We start from the raw sequence: 22140 nt of genomic DNA on the forward strand, positions 1-22140 counted from the left end.
GGGCCTCTGTCTTGGAGCACCAGTGGGCTTTCTGAAGCTTGGCCCTGCCCGGAGCTCTGTTTATTGGCAGTTGCAGAGTGCTTTGGACATCTGTCTGCTGGATTTCTTTGCAGGACACTACGCTGCAAGCCCTGTTCCTGGTGTATGGCAAATGTGCTCTGTCCCGAAACGTGGGCGTCAAGTTCTCAGCCTCTGCTGGGCAGTTTGGAGCCATGTGTGGTAGCATCTTCCAGTGAGGGGACCCAGGTCAATCCACTCTGAAGCAAGAGTGCTGAAGTGCATGTTAGGAGTACATGTGGTGGCCAGAAAAGGGATTTCCTGGATTAGGAAGGTTATAATAGGTTATATGTATAATACTCTATGCATTTTCTCTGTTATATTAAATGCATGATACTGTGTCCTGTGTCTCTTTCATACCTGTTTGTCCTGTCAGGCTTATTTCCAAAATGTATGAGCAGATTATTTTTAATTAATCACTGAAGTTCTGCTGACTTCCTCCTTAATCTTTGCTTTTTCCCCTGTTTCATTACTGAGTCTAGGCAGTGACAGTTTCTGGTCAATGGCCCATCCCTGTCTTTCCCACTGTGGTGTAGAGTCCTTTGGGGCTTTCTGGCCTCAGAGAGCAGCTCTGGTGAGAATGCTCACTTCACTTGCCTCAGTGCTGTAAAGCTAAAAGGGAATAATGCTGGCACTGACTCATCTGAGGGACACAGGAGCTGAGCTGCTGCAGTGCTCCTGCTAGATGAGGTCTTGGCTGTTTGCTGCTTACAGCTGGGATAAGCTTGTCCTCACCAGTTTGTGTAAGTTATTGGAACCAGGGTGTGAGGGAGCAGGGGGAGCTGCTGTGTGTGGCTCTAGCAGAGTAAGGGGTCCTTGGAACGTGTTCAGTGTTGGCCAGCATAGACCAGGACTGCAATGGTTTAACCCTTTTTGGCCTTGTTTTTGTCTTAGAAGTGGGAATACATGCCTGGAGCTGGCTGGCTGACCAGCTGTGATGGTGTATGCATTACCTGATGTCCCAGAAATGCCATTCTTAGAAGTGCCACTGGACTGGGATGGGCAAGGCCTGTCAGAATAAAGGGCCTGTTGCATGTTCGGTGGAGGAAGATGCAGAAAGGGAATCTGGGTGTGGGAGACTGCTCTGCCTACCTTTGTGCTGCTCACATTCCTCACTCGGGCCCGCAGGCAGCGGTGGGGTGTCTTGCTCATGTGGTTCATGACTCAAGCCAAGCCCAGATGTTTTCATGCCTGGTCTGGCCTATTTTCTGAGAATAATTTTGGATGCCTCAGTCCATTTTATTGTGGTTTTCTTAGTGTCTAGTCCAGCTGAAGTTCAGATGGTTCCTGGCCTAACTGCATGCTCACAGGCAGACATGGCAGCTTCTGCTTTCTCTCTGCAGCTGTGTTCCTGCTAACTTCAGAGCACTCACAATTAGAGCTATGCTGGTGAGAACCTGGGGTAGAGTTTTGCTGCTGCTTTTTGAGTGGAAAGCTTTAGAGCATGAAACCCAGAGGAGTTGTCTTGTGGCCAGAAGATGAGTGAAAATGCTGAAGGTTTCTGTGAAGTCAGGTCTGGCCTTGTTAACCAACCTGGCTTTCCATTTCCACTGAGCAGTGAGTGGTAGGGACACGGAAACCTTTTTGTTCTGACTGTTGGTCCTTTCCTTCAGCATTATCTGGCTGACAGATTGATGACAGTTACTATCCAGAGTATCCAAAATTTATTTCCTCATGCCTTTGACAGTGCTTTAGTGCTTCTTGACCCTTTGTAGGAACAGTTTGTAAAGCAGGTTGTTTGTGGGAAGTACGTTTACTCCTTTAACTTGAGTTTTCCTCTGAGGAAAATGGTTTGATGTTGTTTGAAAAAGAGTGGAATGGTCTGTGTGTGAGCAGGAGCTGCCTTGTGTGCTGTTCAGAATGGTCCCTTCCTCCATCACAGCCCGTGGGTGAGGAGGGCTGTTGGCCCAAAGCATGTTTGGGTGCTGACTGTGTTGAGCAGCAGTTGGTGAAGGTGGGCTTTGCCTCAGTGTCCTCAGTGTGTCACATTCCCAGTCGTGGCTGGTGCTCTGTGTGGACATGTGGGGCCTTGGGAATAGCCACTGGGTATGCGTCACGAGCTCCCTGGAACGGCGAGTGTGGCCTTGTTCCCAGCTGCTGATAGGTGTGTGCAGGGCTCCACAGCCAGGCTGGTCCCAAAGGAGAGCTCTAGCTCTCATTGTGCTTCACATCTGCAGCTCTGTGTGTGTGTGTGAGGTCAGCCATGGGAGTTTAGCTTTAAATAGGGGTGAGACTGGCTGCTTTTGGCTTCTGCAGCAATTAAACCAAAACCCTGTATGAATACACGGAATGGTTTTCAGAAGATCTGTGAGTACAGTCAGGTTGGGCAAGGCCATGTGAGATGTATGAGTTTGACCTGACTTTGCCATGTCCCTTAACCTTTCCGACTTTGTAGCAGCCCATCACTGCTGAAGAATGCTGCTCTAATGCCGCTTTAATTCCCCAGCAGTGAGCTGGAGGTGTGAAGCCAGGCTCTCCTGTCTCTCCTCGGTACCCCTGCCATGTGCTGTGTTCCTCTGTGCCTCTCCTGCCCCTGCCCTGCTCAGGTTCATAGATTTATGTATATACACAAATAAAAATAAGTATATGTCTGTATTATTTCCAGCTTTGATGGGTCTGTGTTAACTAGTGGATATGTTTGCTGAGTCATGCTACCATTGTGTTATTCTGACAATGCAATGAAATGGATTTAAAAAAAAAAAAGTTTTGGCTAATTTTTGTTAAAATACCCCAAACTGTACTCAGGCTAGGGTGCTTGGGCTAAAGGGCAGAAGTAGAATATTCTGGCAGTGATGACCCTGTGAAAATAACTCTGGAGGTTCAGGTTTAGCCAGGGTAAATCTGCGAAATCTCTCTGGGATTATTGATGTGCAAATGAGGGTCCTCGCTGGAGTGAAATATCAGCACAGCTGAGGGGTCACCTGGGGAGCGAGGGAGCGCCTTCACCTCAGCCGGAGTTTGGCTTTGAATGATTGGCCTGATAGCGTCAGGGACTGCGAATAAAAAGCATTTGCACTTCTCTGGGTCCCTGCATGTGTGAAAACACTGAGACTGTAGGGAGATGCCGCTTAATTAATGCGTTTGTAGGAACTAGCCGACGTTATCTTGCAGCAGGGTGTGCCCCAGCGAGAGATGGTCTCTAAAGGTGCACATCATCAGACCCAGGCTTCTCTGCAACCCAGAGTAAAGAAATGAGTTTTTAAAATTCGTGTAAAGAAAAACTGGGAAAACCAGGAAAAAAACACAGCCTTTTTTTAAAGGGAAAAAATAGGAGTTTTGTTGGTATAACCAAGCCAAAGATTTGTTTTTGGAAATGTTTGTTTTGGTTGGCTGGAGTTTTCTGCAGAAACCCTGAGCAGGCAAGCTCTGTAATATTTAACCAGTTACTAAAAAGCATTTGAAAATGATTAGCAATCAGTGATCTCGCCGGGGCTGTGAGTTCCTCGCAGAGATGGCGGCGCAGCTCGGGGCAGCGCGGTGTTTGTTTGGAGAGCAGGGGGTGCCGCAGGCCCTGCGGGTTCCTCGGGGCTGCGCTGGGGACGGGAGCCGTGTTTGTTTGTATGTGAAATGTGGAGAAGCCCCAGTGATTCATCCGAGTGTCTTGAGCAGATTCCTGTGCACGCCTGGTTGGTGTGAGGTGAAAGTGAACCTGAGCATTCCCTGAGCAGCTCACGGGCTGCGAACCCCCCGTGCTCACTGTGTGCTGCCCTTGCCCTTGTGGAACGGCACACCTCGCTGTGCAGGGGCCCTGGTGGTGCCATGGTCACTGAGCCACAGCCAGGGGTTGGTGAAGGAGGGTTTTCAAGCCATGCTGCTGAGGGGAAGGCTGTTCCACAGGGCAATGCTAATCCTTGGCAGTTGCCTCCCGGTGAATTTATTTACCCTGCAAGCAATAAATGATATAGAAAGATACATGTGTCTTCAAAGGCACTGGGAGGTTGCAGATCAATTTAAAAGTGTCTGTGCTTGCTTCATTGTTTGAGTAAGCCGTCGGTCAGCGGGTTGCCCAAGAGCCCTGTACTGATGCAATACCTGCACACAGCCTGAGCTTTTACACGGGGGCAAGTGCCTTCTGCCTCCTGCAGCCGCTGGGAGCTTCTGCTGCCCACAGGGAATCTCTGAATGGTTTGTGTTGGAAAAGCCCTCTACCATCATGAAATCAAATCATCCTTCCAGCAGTGCCAAGGCCACCGCTAACCCAGTGTGCCACATCTGCACATCTTCTAAATCCCTCCAGGGATGGGGACTCCACCACTGCCCTGGACAGTGCCAGGCAGCTGTGCCAAGGCTGGACAACCCTTTCTGTGAAGGAATTTTCCCCATTGTACAACCCGAACCTCCGCTGGTACAGCTTGATGCTGTTTTCTCTTGTCTGTCCCTGTTCCCTGGGAGCAGGCTGTTTTTATTTCTATATGACACTCATGCTTTGCTGCCTTTTCTTTTTCTTACAAGAACCAAGGGATTGGCTCTTTGTGCATGTGTCAGAGTTACTGGCTGGGAGAAACTTCCAGGACACTTTACACTGTGTAGCTGCCTTTCGTGTAGTGTTTTCATTCTTACTCAGCAGTGCTGTGATTTTACTTTGTACATGAGTACAGAAGAGCCAGTATCCCATCCTTCACTCTTTCTGTATTGTGGTCACTTGAATCTGAGGCATTTGGTCTTCCTGGGTGGCACTTTAAAACATTTTTGGAGCTGCAAAGCATGGATGTGTGCCTTGTGCATTTGCAGGTGGGTACCAAATGGAGTTGGTGGCTGGTTTCCATCTTCTGAATTCTGGCAACCAGGTTTAGACCATAAGAAAGGGCTGCCCAAGGTTGTCTGTCTCTGACCCAAGGAATGCCTTTGTGGGGCTGCTTGGGGGCTGCACCTCCTTTGTGTGAGATGCAATTAAGGAGCAAGCTGTGAATTACTGCCTTTAAATGCACATTTCTCCTTCTGAAGACACAGCCGTGGATGAATTCAGCTCGTGTGTGGCTATTGTGGATGGCACAAGTGTGATCCAGTATTATGGATGTTTTCTTTTGATAGGAATCTGGTGAGGTACATGCAAAATATGTACAGCCCTTGGGCTCTTGGCTGGGGGCCACTGGGTCTGTCAGCGATATCTGGGTGCTTCTGATCCCATCTGGAAAGTCTGAGTGCTCTCATGTTCATGTTCCCATGTCTGTGTCATATGGAGATGAACTGCAGCCTGAGGTTCCTGTGCTAATGGCTCAGTGTCGGCTGTGGGCTGTGCTCAGTGCTGGCTCCGGGGACTCAAGGCCACTTCCCAGCAGCCAGTGCCTGCAGGCTCCTTGTGGTGTTTCAGCTAGTCTGGCCTGGTTCTTCTCTCCCCTCTGGCCTCTTGCAGCTGCCAGACAGCCCCAGTACAGGACTTCGGCCCACATTGCTGTAAGGCCATATAAGAATGATTTGGCAGGACACAGTTTTCTTAGGAGGAAAGGAGAGAGCAATATTAGCTGTGAAAGTGGAGCAAGCATTGGGGCTTCAGGGTGGGTTTTGCAGTCTTTGGGACTTTATGACTACAGAGCATAAGGATTCTATAGACTCTGTTACCTGAACCAGTTGTGTGTTATATTGGGTGTCTTCACCAAACATCTGATGGCTGGATCCCCACATCCCGAGCTCCAGGATGGCTGGATCCCCGCATCCCGAGCCCTGGCATGGCTGGATCCCCACATCCCATAGCTGGGATGGCTGGATCCCCGCATCCCGAGCTCCAGGATGGCTGGATCCCCACATCCCAAGCTCCAGGATGGCTGGATCCCCACATCCCGAGCCCCGGGATGGCTGCATCCCCGCATCCCATAGCTGGGATCCCTGCCCGTGTTCCCGATGCCCTCTAGTGGCTCTTGCTGCTGTGCTGCGGTTCCATTAGGGCACGGCCTGCAGCTCAAATCAAATGGCAAAAGGAAAACACCTTTTGTGTATTTTTGCTGGTTGCTTGTTAATTCCTCTTGATTTATCTGGGTTAAATCCCAACTGTTCCCTTAGGAAAAAAGTTCTTGTGAATTCAGGTACCAGATCATAACTGGATATCTCATGGATCTTTAAATCCACAGCAATTTTCTGTGGAGTTTTATTAAATAATGTTTTGTTCCTTACATTAAAATGTATATTTTCTTTCTGTCTAAACAAGCAGTAACTGGAAGGGGTGTGCTTGCTGGTGTCACTAGAACCAGACTTTGGTGCTTATGTACGTCCCTAAATTGCTTTGAAAAAGTAATTTCTTTTAAGCAGTGAGAACAACACCTTTGAACTCATGCCTTCAAATAATTTTTGAGGGGAAACGAGTGTTTTGTAAAGGTGAGAGCCTGTCTCCCAGCTCCTTCCCTGCTCCAGTGTCCCAGCACAGCTGACCCGGTGTGGCTGGGCCGTGCCGAGGGCCGTGGGCCAAAATCCCAGACATGGTGCAGCCCTTGGCTTGGTGTGCGGACACGGGCTGGGTGTGTTACAGGCTGCTGCACGTGTGCACTGCTCTTCTCAGCAAAGGCAGATGAGGAGTTCCTTGAGGATTTGGGCAAGATGAACGGCTTCATACAAGTAGCGTTTAAATGGAAGTATTGAGCTTTTTTCCTTGGGAGAACCATGCATGGTGTAAAATGCATAAAATCTGTTAAAAAGTCCAGTGTGGTTTGTTTGCCTCTTTGGGGGCGTGGGTCTGATTGCCATCCTCATCCTCCCTCTGACACATACAGGGCAGGGGCTTATGTGGACAAATATACCTGTGTATATTTGTTTCTTTGTTTTTGGTAACTCAAATAAACTGGCTGAAAAGACGCCAGGTAAGTCCATGCAGCTGGCAGAGTTTTCCTGGTGTTTGGGCTGGTGTGTGCTTGCCGTGGCTTCAGTCCCACACTGTGGCCAGCCCCCGGTCCGTGTGCTCAGCCTCCTTCCCTGGGGAGCAGAGCTGGGCTCCTGCAGGGCCCTGCTGCTCTCCCTCAGCCGCTGTGTTAGGACAGGGGCTGGAACGGCCATGGGAGGATGCCCTGGAGAGGGGGTCGAGGTGTGGGGGTCTGGGGGCTGCCCCAGGTGTGTCAGAGGTGGGGCAGCTCCCACCAGTGCAAAACAACCCATGCTGGTTTTACCTGGGCCAGGGGCTGCAGCCCTGAGTGACCTGTGGAAGAGCTTGGGTCAGAAATCTCTGATCACTTTAACTGATGACGAATCAATTACTGGAAATAAATACAGAAGTAATGGCTTGGCTTTCATCACTGAGCACTTAAGAAGTGCTGATGATTTGAAAAGGCACAACAGAAGAGATCTGAAAGGAAAATGGCAATATCAGATTTGTTTTCAATTTTCATCTGCTTCAATTAGAATTCAATCTGAAAAATGAAGACAAATACCTGCACATAAGGAGCATTTTGTTCCATGTGACTAGGCCAGAGAGTCCCTGCAGGAGCTGACCTGCACAGGACGGACAATCCATTCTGAGTCACCTGCCCTGTCTGTTGGGTTAAATCCTAAGAAACTGCAGAAGGGTTTCTTTTCAGAGGCCTTGTTGCACAGTAGAAAGTGGAGTAAAGAGTGGTCTGTATTTTCTTGTGAAGACCAAGTATCATGGCAAAGATTGGAAATACAAAGCCAAATTCACTCCTTTATTTCCTGTTTTAGAGGGAACATGTGCCTCTGCTTTATGCTGGAATCAGCCAGGGCTGTTGCACAAGGTGTAGTCACCTGTCTTCAGCAGCAGGGAAATGGACTTGGGCCCTCGAAAGGAAAATCCTGGGGGAGGCAACTTAAACTGGGAAATTGCTCTTCACAGAGCAGCATCTTCCTTAAATACATCTCAGTCTTTTTCTTGCCATCCAGCAATGGTTTTTGCTGGGTAATAGAAGTTATTCTGAGTTTTCTGCTGGAGATCTTTTCTGTTTCCCCTCCAAGCCCAGACAATACAGTTTTACAGACCACCTTCTCAGTTTAACAATAATTTAACTTTCTAGGAACTGGTTTAAAGAATGTATCATTGATATTACATGCCTGCTTGGTACTGGAGAGTTCATATTTCCCTACTACAAGCTTCTGTACTTACATGGTAGTTGCATGTGATGTCTCTGTGAATCTAAAAAGACGCTGCAGTAAATGCATGGATTTTATAAGTGAAGGAAATTATTTAGGAAGCAAAACAGTTAAAAAGGAGTCCAGTCAACGTTGGGCTGTGTTTCGTGTGAGGAACTGATGAAAGGCTAAACACTGCTTTTGGGGTGGTTGCACTTTTAGCCAGCAGTGGAAGCATACATAACTCTGGTGTCTCTCCTTTCTGCAGCTCCAGGGTGGTTGATGGAGTTATGATTCTCCCTGTACTGATGGTGATGGCGTTCCCATCTCCGAGCTGGCAAGGTGAGTGTTGTGTGGGGTCAGAATTTCCAGTGTGGTGCTTGGTAACTCTTCCCTGATTGCTCCAGTGAGCCATTGGCTTTGGAAAGTGACCTCTGTAACTGATTTACACAGCTGTGTGCACGTGAAGCTTTTGTGACACGCAGTGTGTTTAAGGTTTGCCTCAGAAAAAGGAAATAGTATTTCCACTGCCATGGAAAGGAAGGAATGGTTCATTTCAGGATCTCTTGCATGTTCTGAGACATGAGCCCCTGAAAGATGTGTACTCCCCACTTCACAAACAGCCTTTGGAAACCATCGAGTAAAGGCTTTCTGGGAGTCACTTAGTTTTCTCAGTTTAATATTTTAACTTACTTGAGAGAGATCTCTGTGTCTGCTGTGGCATATCTTTGTCACTCTGAAATAGCTGAATTACAATCGTTAGCTGCTGCTTAGTGGTTCTTCAGCACCACCTGAAAGCAACATCACTTCCCTTAAGCAGCTTTAACTGTCTTATGATTTCGTTAGCTCTAACTGAAGCTGTGAAGAGCAGGATGATGTCTTTTCCTGGGCCCTTCCCTTTTGCAGACGATGAACGGAAGCTCAAGATGGTGCCCTACGAGTGTGTGTGTGAAGGCATCTCCTGCGGGAACGGGGACCGGTGCCAAGGCCAGCGCTGCTTTGCTTCCCTGAGCATTAATGACGGGGCCAAGGTCTACCAGAAGGGCTGCTTCCAGGTCTATGAGCAACGGAAAATGACCTGCAAAACACCCCCGTCCCCCAACCAGGCCGTGGAGTGCTGCCAGGGGCACCTGTGCAACATGAACATCACTGCCCAGCTGCCCTCCTCCAAAGGTGAGAGCTGACTGCTGCAGGAGTGCCTGCTGAGAAACGAGGGGGCTGATCTGATGTGTGCTGGGACAGGGATGGCTCCAGTGCTGGCTGAAGGGAGGCACGGGGTGCCTTTGTGCTGTGCTGGGACAGGGATGGCTCCAGTGCTGGCTGAAGGGAGGCACAGGGTGCCTTTGTGCCCTGGTCCCCACCCTGGGCCTGCTGGCACGCCCCTGGCACCCATGGGTGCACTGCTCTCTGTGGCTGGGGCAGCGAGGGGCTGCCCTGCGGGGTTGGGGTCGGGATGGAGGCACTGCCTGCCAGGAGTGGCTCAGTGCAGTGGGGGCTGTGCTGTTCCACAGGGAGTGCATCATCCTCCATGCAGGTGTGCTCACACCTGGCCGTGCCACAGCCTCTCTGCCACGCTGGGTGGGCACCAGGGTCGGGTTGGTGTCAGTGCTGATGGGCTTAAAGACTTTCTCTGGGAATCTGCAAAATTATTTTTTCTCTCTTTTCACGCTTTTTCCCTTCCCCCCTCTTTTCCAAGGGCAAACCTTTCAAGGAGAAGCTGCAGGTTACAGCATGGAAACACTAATCATCGTTATCCTGGCCCCTGTGGTGGTGTTGATAGTTTTTTCTGCAGTAGCTGTGCTGATCATACGGAGAATACAGAAGAACCACATGGAGAGGCTCAATTCCAGGGATGCAGAGTATGGCACAATCGAGGGCCTCATTGCCTCCAACGTGGGGGACAGCACGCTGGCAGTAAGTGACCCACCTGTGTGCAGGGGGGCAGTTTTCCTCACGTCCTAACTCCCCTCTCCTCCTCCTGTGTGGCCACGTCACTAAGGGCTTGATTTGCTGCTGGGGATGCCACTTGGCCTCAGGACTTGAGTGGTGCTGTTCCTGTGCTCCCAAAACTGTAGTATTGATGAATTTTAACAGAAGATGGATTGGGCAAGTGCAGGTCCTTTGACCTGGGGAATTGCTCTGTACTGTTCCCGTTCCTGGAAGCAGTGTCAGCACATCAAAACAGAGTGTGCCTGGCTGCTGGGGGGCCTGAAGTGATGGGAGAGGTGAAGAACTGTGCTGCATGTGTGATATACAACAGCCTGAAGGGCTGGAAAAGATGTGATGCTAGGTGAGAAAGAAAATAGAGATAATTTTGATGTTTAAAACCTTCAGGCCTGACTGCCATGATCTCGGTAGCTGGGATGACTGGGATATCAGTGACATTTGCTGATGGAGAGCAGTGGGAGTTGTAAGAAATGTGTAATTCTTACTCAAAGCTCAATTTTCAAAATACACTCTTGTTCATGCGGTCTCTGGAAAGTATAATGAGCGGGAAGTGTTCCCTTTCTGCAGGTGACTGTCCCTTCCCCCTTCCCTGAGGCCAGAGCACACATGTCCCAGCAGCTGTCCCTCCCTTTATCTGAGCAGAGCAAGTAAAGCTTCGGGCACATGGAGTGTGTTGCTGAAGCAATGCAGGGTTTATTCTCCTTGCATTGCTGAGATAAAATGCCCCCAGCATTAAGAGGCTGGAAAACATTTTCTATTTTGGTGCTGTCCCACCATAATGTGCTTTCACTGCAAGGCTGTAGAGTGCCCTGTGTCTGTTAATATTTGTTTTTCCTCTTTTTGGTAATGCCTTTGGCTCTGTTTAATGAGCCCACAAATGCTGATATTCCACGTTACTGGTTTGAAACAGCCAGTCTTGATGTATCCACCATGGCCCAGGCCTGTGTGCAGCTGGTGATCCTAAAGCACTGACTTCCAGCTTTTACCAGCTCCTCTGTCTTATCTGTGCAAGATCATTTCAAGCCATTTGCAGACCTTTTGTACTTGTAGTTATTTAATGTTACTTGGCAATGCTGATAAAACCTGCAAAGAAAAAAAATCAGAATTCTGTTTCGAAGAGCTGGGGGAGCTGGGAGCTGTCAGGCCCTCGGAGCCAGTGCTGCTGCTCTGCCTCCCAGTGTGGCTGAGGCACTAAATGTAATTGGTAGCTCCTGTGCCCAAACCGTCTTCTGAGCAGCAACTCTCCTAAATTCCAGATTTTTCTTCTCCATTGTGTTTTAAGTCACTGGCTTTGTCACACATTAGATAAGTTTACATTTAGGATTAGTCTCTGCAGTGTAGCAAGTGCTTAAAGCCCTAAGCTGCTTAGTGGAAGGAGCTCTGGCCTCTTCAAATCTTGTTTTTACAGTTGCTGTAGATAAGTTTGGGGATGGTTTTTTGTTTTCGTTGCTTTTGTTTTGCATCTGATGCAAGCAGGAAGGAAAATGAGCCCTTAGTTGGGTTAAAAAGTAAAGTAGTCTCTGTCACTCCCAGATTCTTTTTCTTGAGCACTTGTTAAGAGGTTCTTAGAAAAAGTGAGGTTTCATGGATATCTGGTCCAAGCACAGCAATGCAGTTTTCTGGAAATAATAGAAAGTTGATTACACTTATTTTCCTTTGTAGAGAAAGAGTCTAACAATAGTTGTTAATGCTTTGAACTAATACAAAACTCCTGGCTGTAAAAGTAGCTGGGCATTAGCATTTTACAAGGCTAATGGGATTTTAACATTCTATCAGGATCTCACTCATGTTTATTATAAGCTTACAGCTCAAAGTCTGCTCTCTATGCACTAAAAATACCAGAAACTGATAAAGGTTTTAAGAAAGATTTGTTACAGAAGTTTTTCTGGAGTATCAATGGCAAATCTTGTGTAGGTGATTCTGGAAAGTCCCTTCACCTCGTTTATTTGAAAACTGGTTTTGGTTTTAAATCCTGCACCAAGCTTGAATAGGTATTAGAAACAGAACTGAGAGGACATAAGGTGAGTAAAAGAAGAGTGAAGTGCTGAAAAAGGGCAGAATCTCATGGCAGAGGATAGCTGGTATGCCAGGAGTGGGCTTCCAGTGCACAGACATCTGTTGTCATGTATTTATTACTCTTATTAAAGAAATAATGACTGGCTAAACAAATGCTCTTTGACCCTGAGTGACCAAATGGCATCCCCAGAGCCACAGAGATACCCCTGAGCTTTAACCCAACCTGTCCTTGGTGCGTGTAAACAGGGGAAAATGGGGTTTCTCATGGATCCTAAACCGCTGCTTTTCCTTCTGAACAGGATTTGTTGGACCATTCCTGCACATCTGGAAGTGGCTCTGGACTTCCCTTCTTGGTGCAGAGAACGGTGGCTCGCCAGATCACACTTGTGGAGTGTGTGGGTCAGTGTCTTCTGGCTCTTTAGTTTTTGTAGGGCTTTAGTGTTCATTTGAAGGATTCATTACATTTTTCTTCAGCATATTTTTATTATTAATTGAATAGTGTTAATTGAGTTTAGGAGGCATTTGGGTCAAAGATACCTGGAGGCATTGGCATTGAGCCAGGGTGCTGTGCAGGCACTGCAGAGGTGAGGAAGCTCTTGGGCTCAAAAGCTTGGCTTGCAGACAGTATGTCCTGATCCCCACAGGGCTTGGTTTTGGTGGGGCTGGTGGTTTTTAATCCTTTTTTTGTTTGTGGATGGGTTTGGGCTTTTGTTTTCTTTAAATCTTAATTTTGCAAGGGGCGATGATGGAATAGAAATGTAAGGGCTGTACTCCCAGCATTACATTTCCTTCCTGTCCCCCTTGCTGCAGAGCCCAGAGCTCTGTGTTGAGCACCCTGACCTTGCCGTGTGCTGCCCGAGTCACTCCAGCTGCAGAGGCGCTGTGGTTGCTGGCGGTGGATGGTGCCACTTGCCAGTTGAAGGCTCTGTGCTGCAGGGGCATGCAGGGAGGGAGAGCCACGCTCACAGGGCGTGCAGGGAAAGCGAGGGGTGCTGCAGCACCGGCTCCAGTGTGACAGGTGCACACAGGGAACACAGCCCACCGGGGTGCTGCTTGCTCATGGCAGTCAGTTCTGCTGCTGAGGGCTGCTTGTCAGCTCACAGCTTGCCCTGTGTTTTTCCCCACCAGGAAAGGGCCGTTACGGAGAAGTGTGGAGGGGTCAGTGGCAAGGAGAAAACGTTGCTGTGAAGATCTTCTCTTCCAGGGATGAAAAGTCCTGGTTCAGGGAAACTGAGCTGTACAACACTGTACTGCTACGGCACGAGAATATTTTAGGTAAGTGGGACAAGCACGTTCTGTGTCCTGGTGTGTCTGGTGTAAAGGTGAGTTACCTGGACAGGTAGCGCTGCACGCCCAGCAGGCAGCTCACTGTCTCTGGGTTCTTGTGTTGTGATAAATGGCCGGAGAGGAATTCTCAACAATTTGTTGTGTTGAGCCATGTCTGAGGTTTAAGCAGCCCTTTGATTCATGATAGACGTGCCCTTCTGTCACTGCTGTGCCACCTCTGCAAATAAAAGCAGCAGCACATTTTGAGTGCTGACACTGCCTCACCCAAAATCTGTCTTCAGTCAGTTTTCCTTTGGCTCCTTATTCTTGCTTCCTGTCAGAGAATGTTCCCTGGCTCTCTAGCTCACTCTGCCAGACATTTGTGTGTTTCCTGAAGCAGTTCCTTTCTTACTACAAAAATAATTTGGTGGCCTCCTGAAATGTGAATTATTGAACTTCCCTTCCCAAGAGAGCAAGTGACTTGGCTGAAATTAGATTGCATATTTTCCTTGGTGCTCTGCCTGTGTTTAGTCTTTCTTGATGACTGTCAAATTTGTTGGCTATTTTAGGGGCTTTTTTTAGATGCAATATTAAACAATATCACAGATTACAGAAATGTCACATTGTGCACAAGTCTGACTTTAGGAGAGAAGACAGTGGGTGTTCTTTCTGACAAATGTATGTGAGCTTTTTATAAGCATGATTTGTTCCTTTGACTTGGGAATAAAACTTTTGTTCCCAGGTAAAGCTGTTGAGATCACTATGTGGATATATGCAGGGGTGACAGGAAGGGAGCTTCCCCTGAATTTGGGGTTCAGTTGAAAGACATGATGTTTTTGAAGGCAGTACTTGAGGTTGAGGTTCATGAGTTTTGAACAGAAAATTTTCTGTTTCTTCATGAAGATCATTATGGTTGAGCCACCCATTTTAACCCTTTTCTCAGCAGTCTGCACTAGCTGCCTGTGGACTCTGAAAATGGAAATGGTTATTCCTGGCTTGAGGTTTTGGGTGTTTCTGCTTTCCAGTGTGACCCTCTCAAGTGGCAGCAGCAAATGTTCTACAGACTTGGGGTCTTTCTGCTTGACTGGGAACTTCCCCACACCCAGACCCTTAAAAAAGAAGGAAAAATAAAAATATTTTTAATGTGTGTGGTCCTAACAAGTAGTTTTTTGATGTGACTGACAAATATGTAATGGCTTCTTGTGAATAGATGTGAGTTAGGGTTCCAGCCTTTGCTTTCACCACAGCAGTACCTGCAGTTGTCCGCAGTGCAGCTGTAATTAAACACGCTGTGCATTGCAAGAGGGGCCAGCAGCACTGACTGACCTTGTCACAGGATATTCAGAGCTGAAGGGACCTGCAGGGATCATGGAGTGCAGCTCCTGGGTGGATGGGCTGTAGGGGTCACGCGCAGCACCTTGGCATTATCAGCACCTGCTCTGCCTGGCTGAGCTGCCCTTCTCGGGGACTCTTGCAGGAGCTCTGTCCGTTCATTTTCGTGTTTCTCCTTCTTCCTCCCCTGCAGGTTTTATTGCATCCGACATGACTTCCAGGAACTCGAGCACGCAGCTGTGGCTGATCACACACTACCACGAGATGGGCTCTCTGTACGACTACCTGCAGCTGACCACGCTGGACACGGTGAGCTGCCTGCGCATCGTGCTGTCCATCGCCAGCGGCCTGGCGCACCTGCACATCGAGATCTTCGGCACGCAGGGCAAGCCGGCCATCTCCCACCGCGACCTCAAGAGCAAGAACATCCTCGTCAAGAAGAACGGGCAGTGCTGCATCGCCGACCTGGGTGAGTGCAGCCCCGCTCCTGCCGAGCCAGGGGGCTGGGGGGCTGCGGCCGGGGGAGTGAGGGGTGCTGTGGGCCTGGGGGTGTGTCTGTGTGCCTGCAGTGAGCCCTGTCCGTGTGCCCACGGTGTCCTGTCTGTGTGCCCACGGTGTCCTGTCTGTGAGCCCACAGTGAGCCCTGTCTGTGTGCCCGCAGTGAGCCCTGTCCGTGTGCCCATGGTGTCCTGTCTGTGTGCCCACAGTGTCCTCTGTCTGTGTGCCCGCAGTGAGCCCTGTCTGTGTGCCCACGGTGTCCTGTCTGTGTGCCCGCAGTGTCCTCTGTCTGTGTGCCCGCAGTGAGCCCTGTCCGTGTGCCCACGGTGTCCTCTGTCTGTGTGCCCGCAGTGACCCCTGTCCGTGACCCCTGTCCATGTGCCCACAGTGACCCCTGTCCGTGTCCCCTGTCCTGTCCCCTCTCTGTGACCCGCAGTGATCCCTGTCCGTGTCCCCTGTCCCTGTCCTTGTCCCCTGTCCTGTGTCCGGCGCTGCCGCTCCCTCGCGGGCGCTCCCCGCAGTGCCCGGCGCGGCCGCCAGGTGGCGCCTGCAGCCCAGCCACGCTTTTGGGGCCATTTCGCGGGTTTCCGTTGTTCAATCCCATTCCCGGATCCCTGCGGATGCAGGGGTTAAACCTCATCTCCGAAACAGCGTGTGTGCTGTCCCCGTGCCGTGGCTCTGTCAGCTCGAGTCACGCAGAGCGCTCTGTGGGCCCAGAAGCGAGCTCCCTGGGACCAGCTGGTTTGGAGCTGAAGCACGATGCACGGGTGCTGAGGAGCAGTCACAGCAGGGTGGCTTGTTCACACCTTGGAGGGATGTCTGGCAGTAACTTGTTTTTGCTTTTCTCTGCAGACAAGGGAGGAGATAGCAGTAGAACTGTATTGGGGCACCATTGCCAAGGCAAAAAGTGTATCAGGAGATGGGAATTTTTACATAATAATTCTACTGCATAGTTTCTGTCACTTGTGCCTGAGGGACTTGAGATACAGACAGGGAAAACATGAAAGCCACATGCTTGGGCCTCTGGAAGTTTGATGTGAGAATAGTAACAAATGCAGCGGTAAGTTGAAAATACAAAGTGCGAGAGACTAGCTTTTAAATAAATTTGTAATTCACTTTGAGGAGGTGCAGCATGTCCAGGCATTGATTGGCAAGGCACTGGTATAGGGAAATCTATTACACTATTTATCTACAGGTTTCAGAGGTCCGAGAGATTTTTCTGAGAGAGCACAGCAGTAAACACCTCCTGATTAGTTTTTGTGGTGGTTAAAATAGCTATTTTTAAAAATGTGACCTCCTCAGATATATACCTGTCACATTTTTCCTGTGTTCCTCCTTCGTAAGGGAAACTCACCAAAGAATTTGTTGCTTCTGGCATGCATTCCTGCCTTCCTTCTGTGATGCTCTGTGTTGTTTCCACCCTCTGGCCCTTTCCTGTGAGGATCTGGAGCTGCTGTGGCACCCAGGGTCAGGAGCTGCAGAGGCTGGCTCAGGGTGCTGTGGGACAGAGCCCAGCATGGATGTGCCTCATTCCTGCCCAGTCTGCTGGCTGGGGACGCTCTGCCTTTGTCCTGCCAAAGCCGTGCAGGTGCCTGGTTGGGCCTGAGCTGGGCAGCTCTGTGGGACAGCACGCAGGGCTGGGAGCTGCACGGGCCCTGTCACACACTGGGTCCTGTTTGGGGGCTGGTTCTGACAGCAGGAGCTGCTCCATGGGCCCTGTCACACACTGGGTCGTGTTTGGGGGCTGGTTCTGACAGCAGGAGCTGCCCCTGGATCCCTGTCACACACTGGGTCCTGGCTGGGAGCTGCCCCTGCATCCCTGGCAGTGCCCAGGGCCAGGCTGGACAGGGCTGGGAGCACCTGGGACAGGGGAAGGTGTCCCTGCCATGGCAGGGTGAGACTGGATGAACTCTAAGATCCCTTCCAACCCAAAGTATTCTGTGATCTTTCTAGAGGGGCCATAAGCATATTCTTATCAGCTTGAAATATCTTGAAGTGCATTTGAATTGTAGAAAAGTGTTTTTCAGGTTTTTATTACGTTAAAGAACAGACTGTTCTTTGGAAAGAAAGGCAAATGAATGATCTGGTGCTAGGTTAGTTTTTGTGGGACTGAGGTAAAAAGCCTTTTAAGGTTCACCTAAAATAAACTCCTGTTAAATGTAAATAGTATATGTCAATCTTAGAAGATTTGTTGCGGAAATTAGGGAGAGTTTGCATCGCCCTCTCTGTCGCTCGGCTCTGCCATGCACCCACTGCTCCTCAATTTGCAGTGCTCTCTGTTTACCGTGGCCAAATGAGTGCTCTGTGCGTTTCCAAATTTACAGTCATTTGGTCCCTCACATAATGTTCTCTGCTTAAATGTTTAGTAATTAGTAGAAACCAGGTAGAGTGGTTTTGTCTGACTCATTTTAGATCTGCTTGAGGATGTTTATTTTTCAAGCTGCTGCAAATACGGTGTTTTTGTTTTCCAGCTTTATTTTTTTAACTTGTGTGTATCCTTCGTGCAGTGTTTTTCTTCTCCTTTCCCCTCAGTTCTGGTGTATCCACCTACCCAAAGGGTCTATAAATAAACTTGAATGCTGTGTAGAATTGTTTTGTTCTGAGCAGCAGCTGTTTGGCCTCTGCGTGTCCGTGCCCGGAGTGCTGGGGACATCCAGTGGCTGCAAAACACTTCATGGCAGTGTTTTGCAAGAGTGCAGTAAAATGCTGGATGGTAATCCCTTGGGAGATACTGGGCCTGTGTGTGGCCCCCGGGGCTGGTTTTGCTGGCAGGGCTGGAGCTGACCCTGTTGGTCTTTGGGCAGTTGTGCCCTTGGCTCCTCTTTCCCAAAGCCTCTGAGGGGTCGCTGCTGCCGGGGCCCTTGGGCGTGTGCTGCTGCAGCTGAAGGGGCCTGACAGCACCTTTTTGTGTGTCCTTCAGGCCTGGCAGTGATGCATTCCCAGAGCACGAACCAGCTGGACGTGGGCAACAACCCCCGCGTGGGCACCAAGCGCTACATGGCCCCCGAGGTGCTGGACGAGTCCATCCAGGCCGACTGCTTCGACTCCTACAAGCGCGTGGACATCTGGGCCTTCGGGCTGGTGCTCTGGGAGGTGGCCAGGCGCATGGTCAGCAACGGTGAGTGCGAGTGCTGGGCTGCCCTGGGCCCTGGGACGGCTCCCCGGGGTAATGCAAGCCAGGCACCTTGAATGGGCTGGGCGCCACGGTGCTTGACCCCTGAAACGCTGGGCAGGCTCCTGCTGTGCTGGTGGCAGGGATGATCCTGCTGCCACTCCTGTCAAGGCAGAGAACAGAGTCCCCTGCTCGTTCCAAGGCCTGGTGGGACAGAATTCATATCAAATAGCTACGTTAAAGTTTTAGATCACAAGGTCTCTATCCTCCTTCCTTGTGTCATTAAACCATAGTGAATGTTTATAGGTGTCAGTTTCTCATGACAAACCCTATAAAAGACAGAAAGAAAGGCAGTGCAGAAGGTATCAGAATTCAGGACTGCTTTTGCTTTACCAGGCTGGAAAGTAGCACTGGTCTGTGCACAGGGACAGTTCTGGCACTGGACACAGGTACTGCTGCAGCTCGCAGAGGCTTTACCTGAGTTGCTCTTGAACAAGAAATGGTGGATGGTGCTGGCAGCTTCACCAGGTGGGACTGCAGACCTACCTGCTTACAGGTGCATGCTCTGGGAATTTGATTCTGAGTGAGCTCAGTGCCACCATGGACACACTTGAGGTGATGCAGATCTGTGCCTGCATTGGTCACATCAGGACAGCTGAAGTTTCAGGTGCTGGTGACACTGATTGCACAGAACCAGTTGCTCTGTACTCCTGGCTGCTGCTGTAAGCAATTCCATGCCCTTGCACTGGTTGGGATGGAGTAAACATCTTCCCTGGCCCCTGTGTGTTGGGCTGTGTGGGAATCATTGCTGGTCACTCTGATAACCCTGTTTGCTTTGCAGGGAGACTTTGGCATTGGGAGCGAGCCTGCAGGAGCAAGGCACGGTGGTGTCTTGGGGGGCCAGAGGCACTCATCAGCTCCCTGTGCTCTCCTGGGCTCAGGCACAGCCTTCCAGTGACTCAGCCTGATTTAGTGCTTCAGCTCACAGAGACCTTGAAGTTGTTCTAACATGACTACTAAGTCTTGTAGTTCTTAATTTTTATTTATTTATTCTAATTTATTTTTTTATTTTTATTTTTAAAAACTTACCCAATGATCTTCCAGGTGACCCGGTGGTTCTTGGTATTTTCTTGTTTAGTATCAGGAGGAAAATGTGATAGGAACCTCCTTTGGCACATAGAAGTACTTGTGTGTTGTCTGTGTGCTGCAGCAGGAGCCAGCCAGCATTTTCTCTGTACTCAGAATGTGATTTCAGTCCCCAAAGCTGAGTTTGCCTCTCTTCAAATGGAGCAGTGCTGGTTCCCTGGAGGTGTCCCCTGCTCTTGGAATGTGCTCCCTTGGTTCAGCACTTACCTGGTACCTGGTGCTCACAGCTCACATCCTTGGGAGTTGCCATGGTTGTTCCCAGGCCTGTGCTCTTGTTCCACAGTGACACCAGAAGCTCAGAGGTGTGTTCCTCCTGCTCAGAGGAACCCTGGTGTGTGGTCGTTGTTCCCTGTGTGAGGCTGGAGCTGCGGCTGTGCTTTGTATTGGGTTCAGCAGTGAGATTTGTGCATGCACAGGACAAGCTGGGCCTTAAGTCAGCTCAGGGCCATGGACGTGTCCCAGGGCTGGAGCCCCTCTGCTCTGGGGCCAGGCTGGGAGAGCTGGGGATGTTCCCCTGGATTGGGGAAGGCTCCAGGCAGAGCTCAGAGCCCCTGGCAGGGCCTGAAGGGGCTCCAGGAGGGCAGGAGGGTGTGCTGGGAGTGACAGCAGTCACCTCCAGGCTGTGCAGGAAGCCCAGGCTGTGGGCTGTGCTGTGGGCTGTGGGCTGTGCCCAGGCTGTGCCCGGGCTGTGGGCTGTGCCCAGGTTGTAGGCTGTGCAGAATGCCCAGGCTGGGCTGTGGGCTGTGCCCGGGCTGTGGGCTGTGCCCAGGCTGTGGGCTGTGCCCAGGCTGTGGGCTGTGCCCGGGCTGTGGGCTGTGCCCAGGCTGTGCGCTGTGGGCTCTGCCTAGGCTGTGTGCTGTGCCCAGGCTGGGGGCTGTGCCCTGGCTTTGCCTGGGCTGTGGGCTGTGCCCAGGCTGTGGGCTGTACCCAGGCTGTGCCTGGGCTGTGTGCTGTGCCTGGGCTGTGGGCTGTGCCCAGGCTGTGCCCAGACTGTGGGCTGTGCCGGGGCTGTGGGCTGTGCCCAGGCTGTGGGCTGTGCCCGGGCTGTGCTGTGCCCAGGCTGTGCCCAGACTGTGCGCTGTGCCCAGGCTGTGCCTGTGCTGGGCAGCCGGGTGTCCCCGGCAGTGGCGAGGGCAGCATGTCACGGGGCAGGGACGCACTGTGGGACAGAGGTTGAGTGGCCCCAGCAGTGCCGAGGGCTCCCGCCAGGCTGGACAGAGCTCAGGGACTGCACAGGCAGCACTGGAGCAAAGGCCAGCCTGCCTCCTTTGTCTTCAGCACTGCGTGTCTGTGCAGCAGCCAGCTGTGTGCCCTGGGCTTGGGAAAGAGCACATGACAATAGTGAGTGAGAGCCAGGAGAGAGAAAGTTCATCCGGGATATCCTCGTGCCCTGGGAGTGTGTTCAGAGCTCTGGGACAGCCGGATCTGGGTGTTGGTCTCTGCCAGGCCCAGCCTCACCTGCAGGACAGGTGTGGCAGCAGGGGCACACGGGGGGTTGTGTTCATGAGGTCTCACAGTAAAGTGGGTTCCTAAGATGGGAGTTCAGGCCAGCAGGTGATGTTTGGTAGCTGCAGTTGGGAAGTGCTCTGAGCAGGAGGGTGGGTGATGCTGCTTTACACGGCACTTGTCACTTGTCCTGTGTCCCTGTCAGAATAGCACAGGCAAACTGCAGGCTGGGAACTTGCTGGGGTAGCCACATCTCCAAATTACCCCACTGTTCTCCAAGGCACTTGTGATCTCCTGTTTCCCTTTTACACCCTTTTACAGACTTTTGCCGAGTATGCACAGAATATCTATGGGACTTAGATCTTCATCTCCAATAGAACAGGAAAATTAAAATTCAACTGCTGTAGGAAAGATTGAGAACCTCTTTTCAGTTTCAGGGCAGCGGAGATTCTTCTGGATTTCATGTCTGGCTGTGGGACAGCAGGTTTCAGTCTGTGGAATTTCTGTCAGCAGCCACTATTTGATGTTCCTGCTGGACACAGAGGGCCTCATTAGCTCCGGCTTTTTCCACACTGCTGACCCAGATGCCTGTCTTTGAACACCAGTTTGCAAATGGGCTTCCTGAGAGGGCTGGGCTCCCTGCAGATGGTTGGTGAGCCTGGTGCAGTGAGGAATCAGGGATTTGCACGTGTGTCCTGGGGAGCAGGCAGAGGGGCTCCAGCCTGGCAGTGTTCTGCGCGTGGGTGACACACTGGAGCAGCACACACAGCTCTGGTTTCAGTGCCAAAGGCCAGGACGTGGCCAGGGTGTTGGGTTAAGACCAGGCTGGATGGGGCTTGGAGCAGCCTGGGACAGTGGAAGGTGTCCCTGCCATAGACAGGGGTGGAATGAGATGGGCTGGAGGGTCCCTCCAACCCAAACCAGTTTGTGATTTTATGAAGAGGCATTGAACTCCTGAGTGCCACAGGCTCTTGGGTGTTTGGTTTTGTGATGGCATGTGGTGCCAGTTACCCTAGGATTTTACTGTTTTCATAGCAGGGAATGAAATGGTTTGAAGCACCAGCTTGAGGGTCTGTGGATGCTGACATGCTTATTGGACTCTTTCAGGAATTACAGAAACACCAAAGTGTGTGTTGAGCCTGTTAGAAACCCCAGTGCAGACCTTACATTTTTCCATCTGTAGGAATCCCAGTTTTTGGTAGGCAGGAAAGCTACATGCATGGCCTTTTGGCAAGGGATTTACTTCTCCTCCTTTCAGCTCCAGCATCTGCAAAGTGGGTATAGCCCATACTTTGTGGACTTGCAATAGGAGCCAA

The 22140-nt window shown here is 50.6% G+C and overlaps 1 protein-coding gene across 1 annotated transcript in view; it reads left to right on the top strand.

Moving 5' to 3' along the window:
* The window catches only part of ACVR1 (activin A receptor type 1), a 40290-nt gene that overhangs the window by 15577 nt on the left and 2573 nt on the right, over positions 1–22140 (top strand). Inside the window, exons 2-8 of the mRNA XM_074547740.1 lie at positions 8330–8403; positions 8968–9234; positions 9758–9975; positions 12324–12423; positions 13153–13299; positions 14816–15091; positions 18041–18238. Of these exons, the coding sequence (XP_074403841.1) occupies positions 8352–8403; positions 8968–9234; positions 9758–9975; positions 12324–12423; positions 13153–13299; positions 14816–15091; positions 18041–18238 (1258 nt within the window). The 5' untranslated portion in view covers positions 8330–8351. The remainder of the gene's footprint in view (positions 1–8329; positions 8404–8967; positions 9235–9757; positions 9976–12323; positions 12424–13152; positions 13300–14815; positions 15092–18040; positions 18239–22140) is intronic.

This window comes from Zonotrichia albicollis, chromosome 10 (genome assembly GCF_047830755.1).
Source record: "Zonotrichia albicollis isolate bZonAlb1 chromosome 10, bZonAlb1.hap1, whole genome shotgun sequence".
In the NCBI taxonomy this organism is placed as follows: Eukaryota; Metazoa; Chordata; class Aves; order Passeriformes; family Passerellidae; genus Zonotrichia; species Zonotrichia albicollis.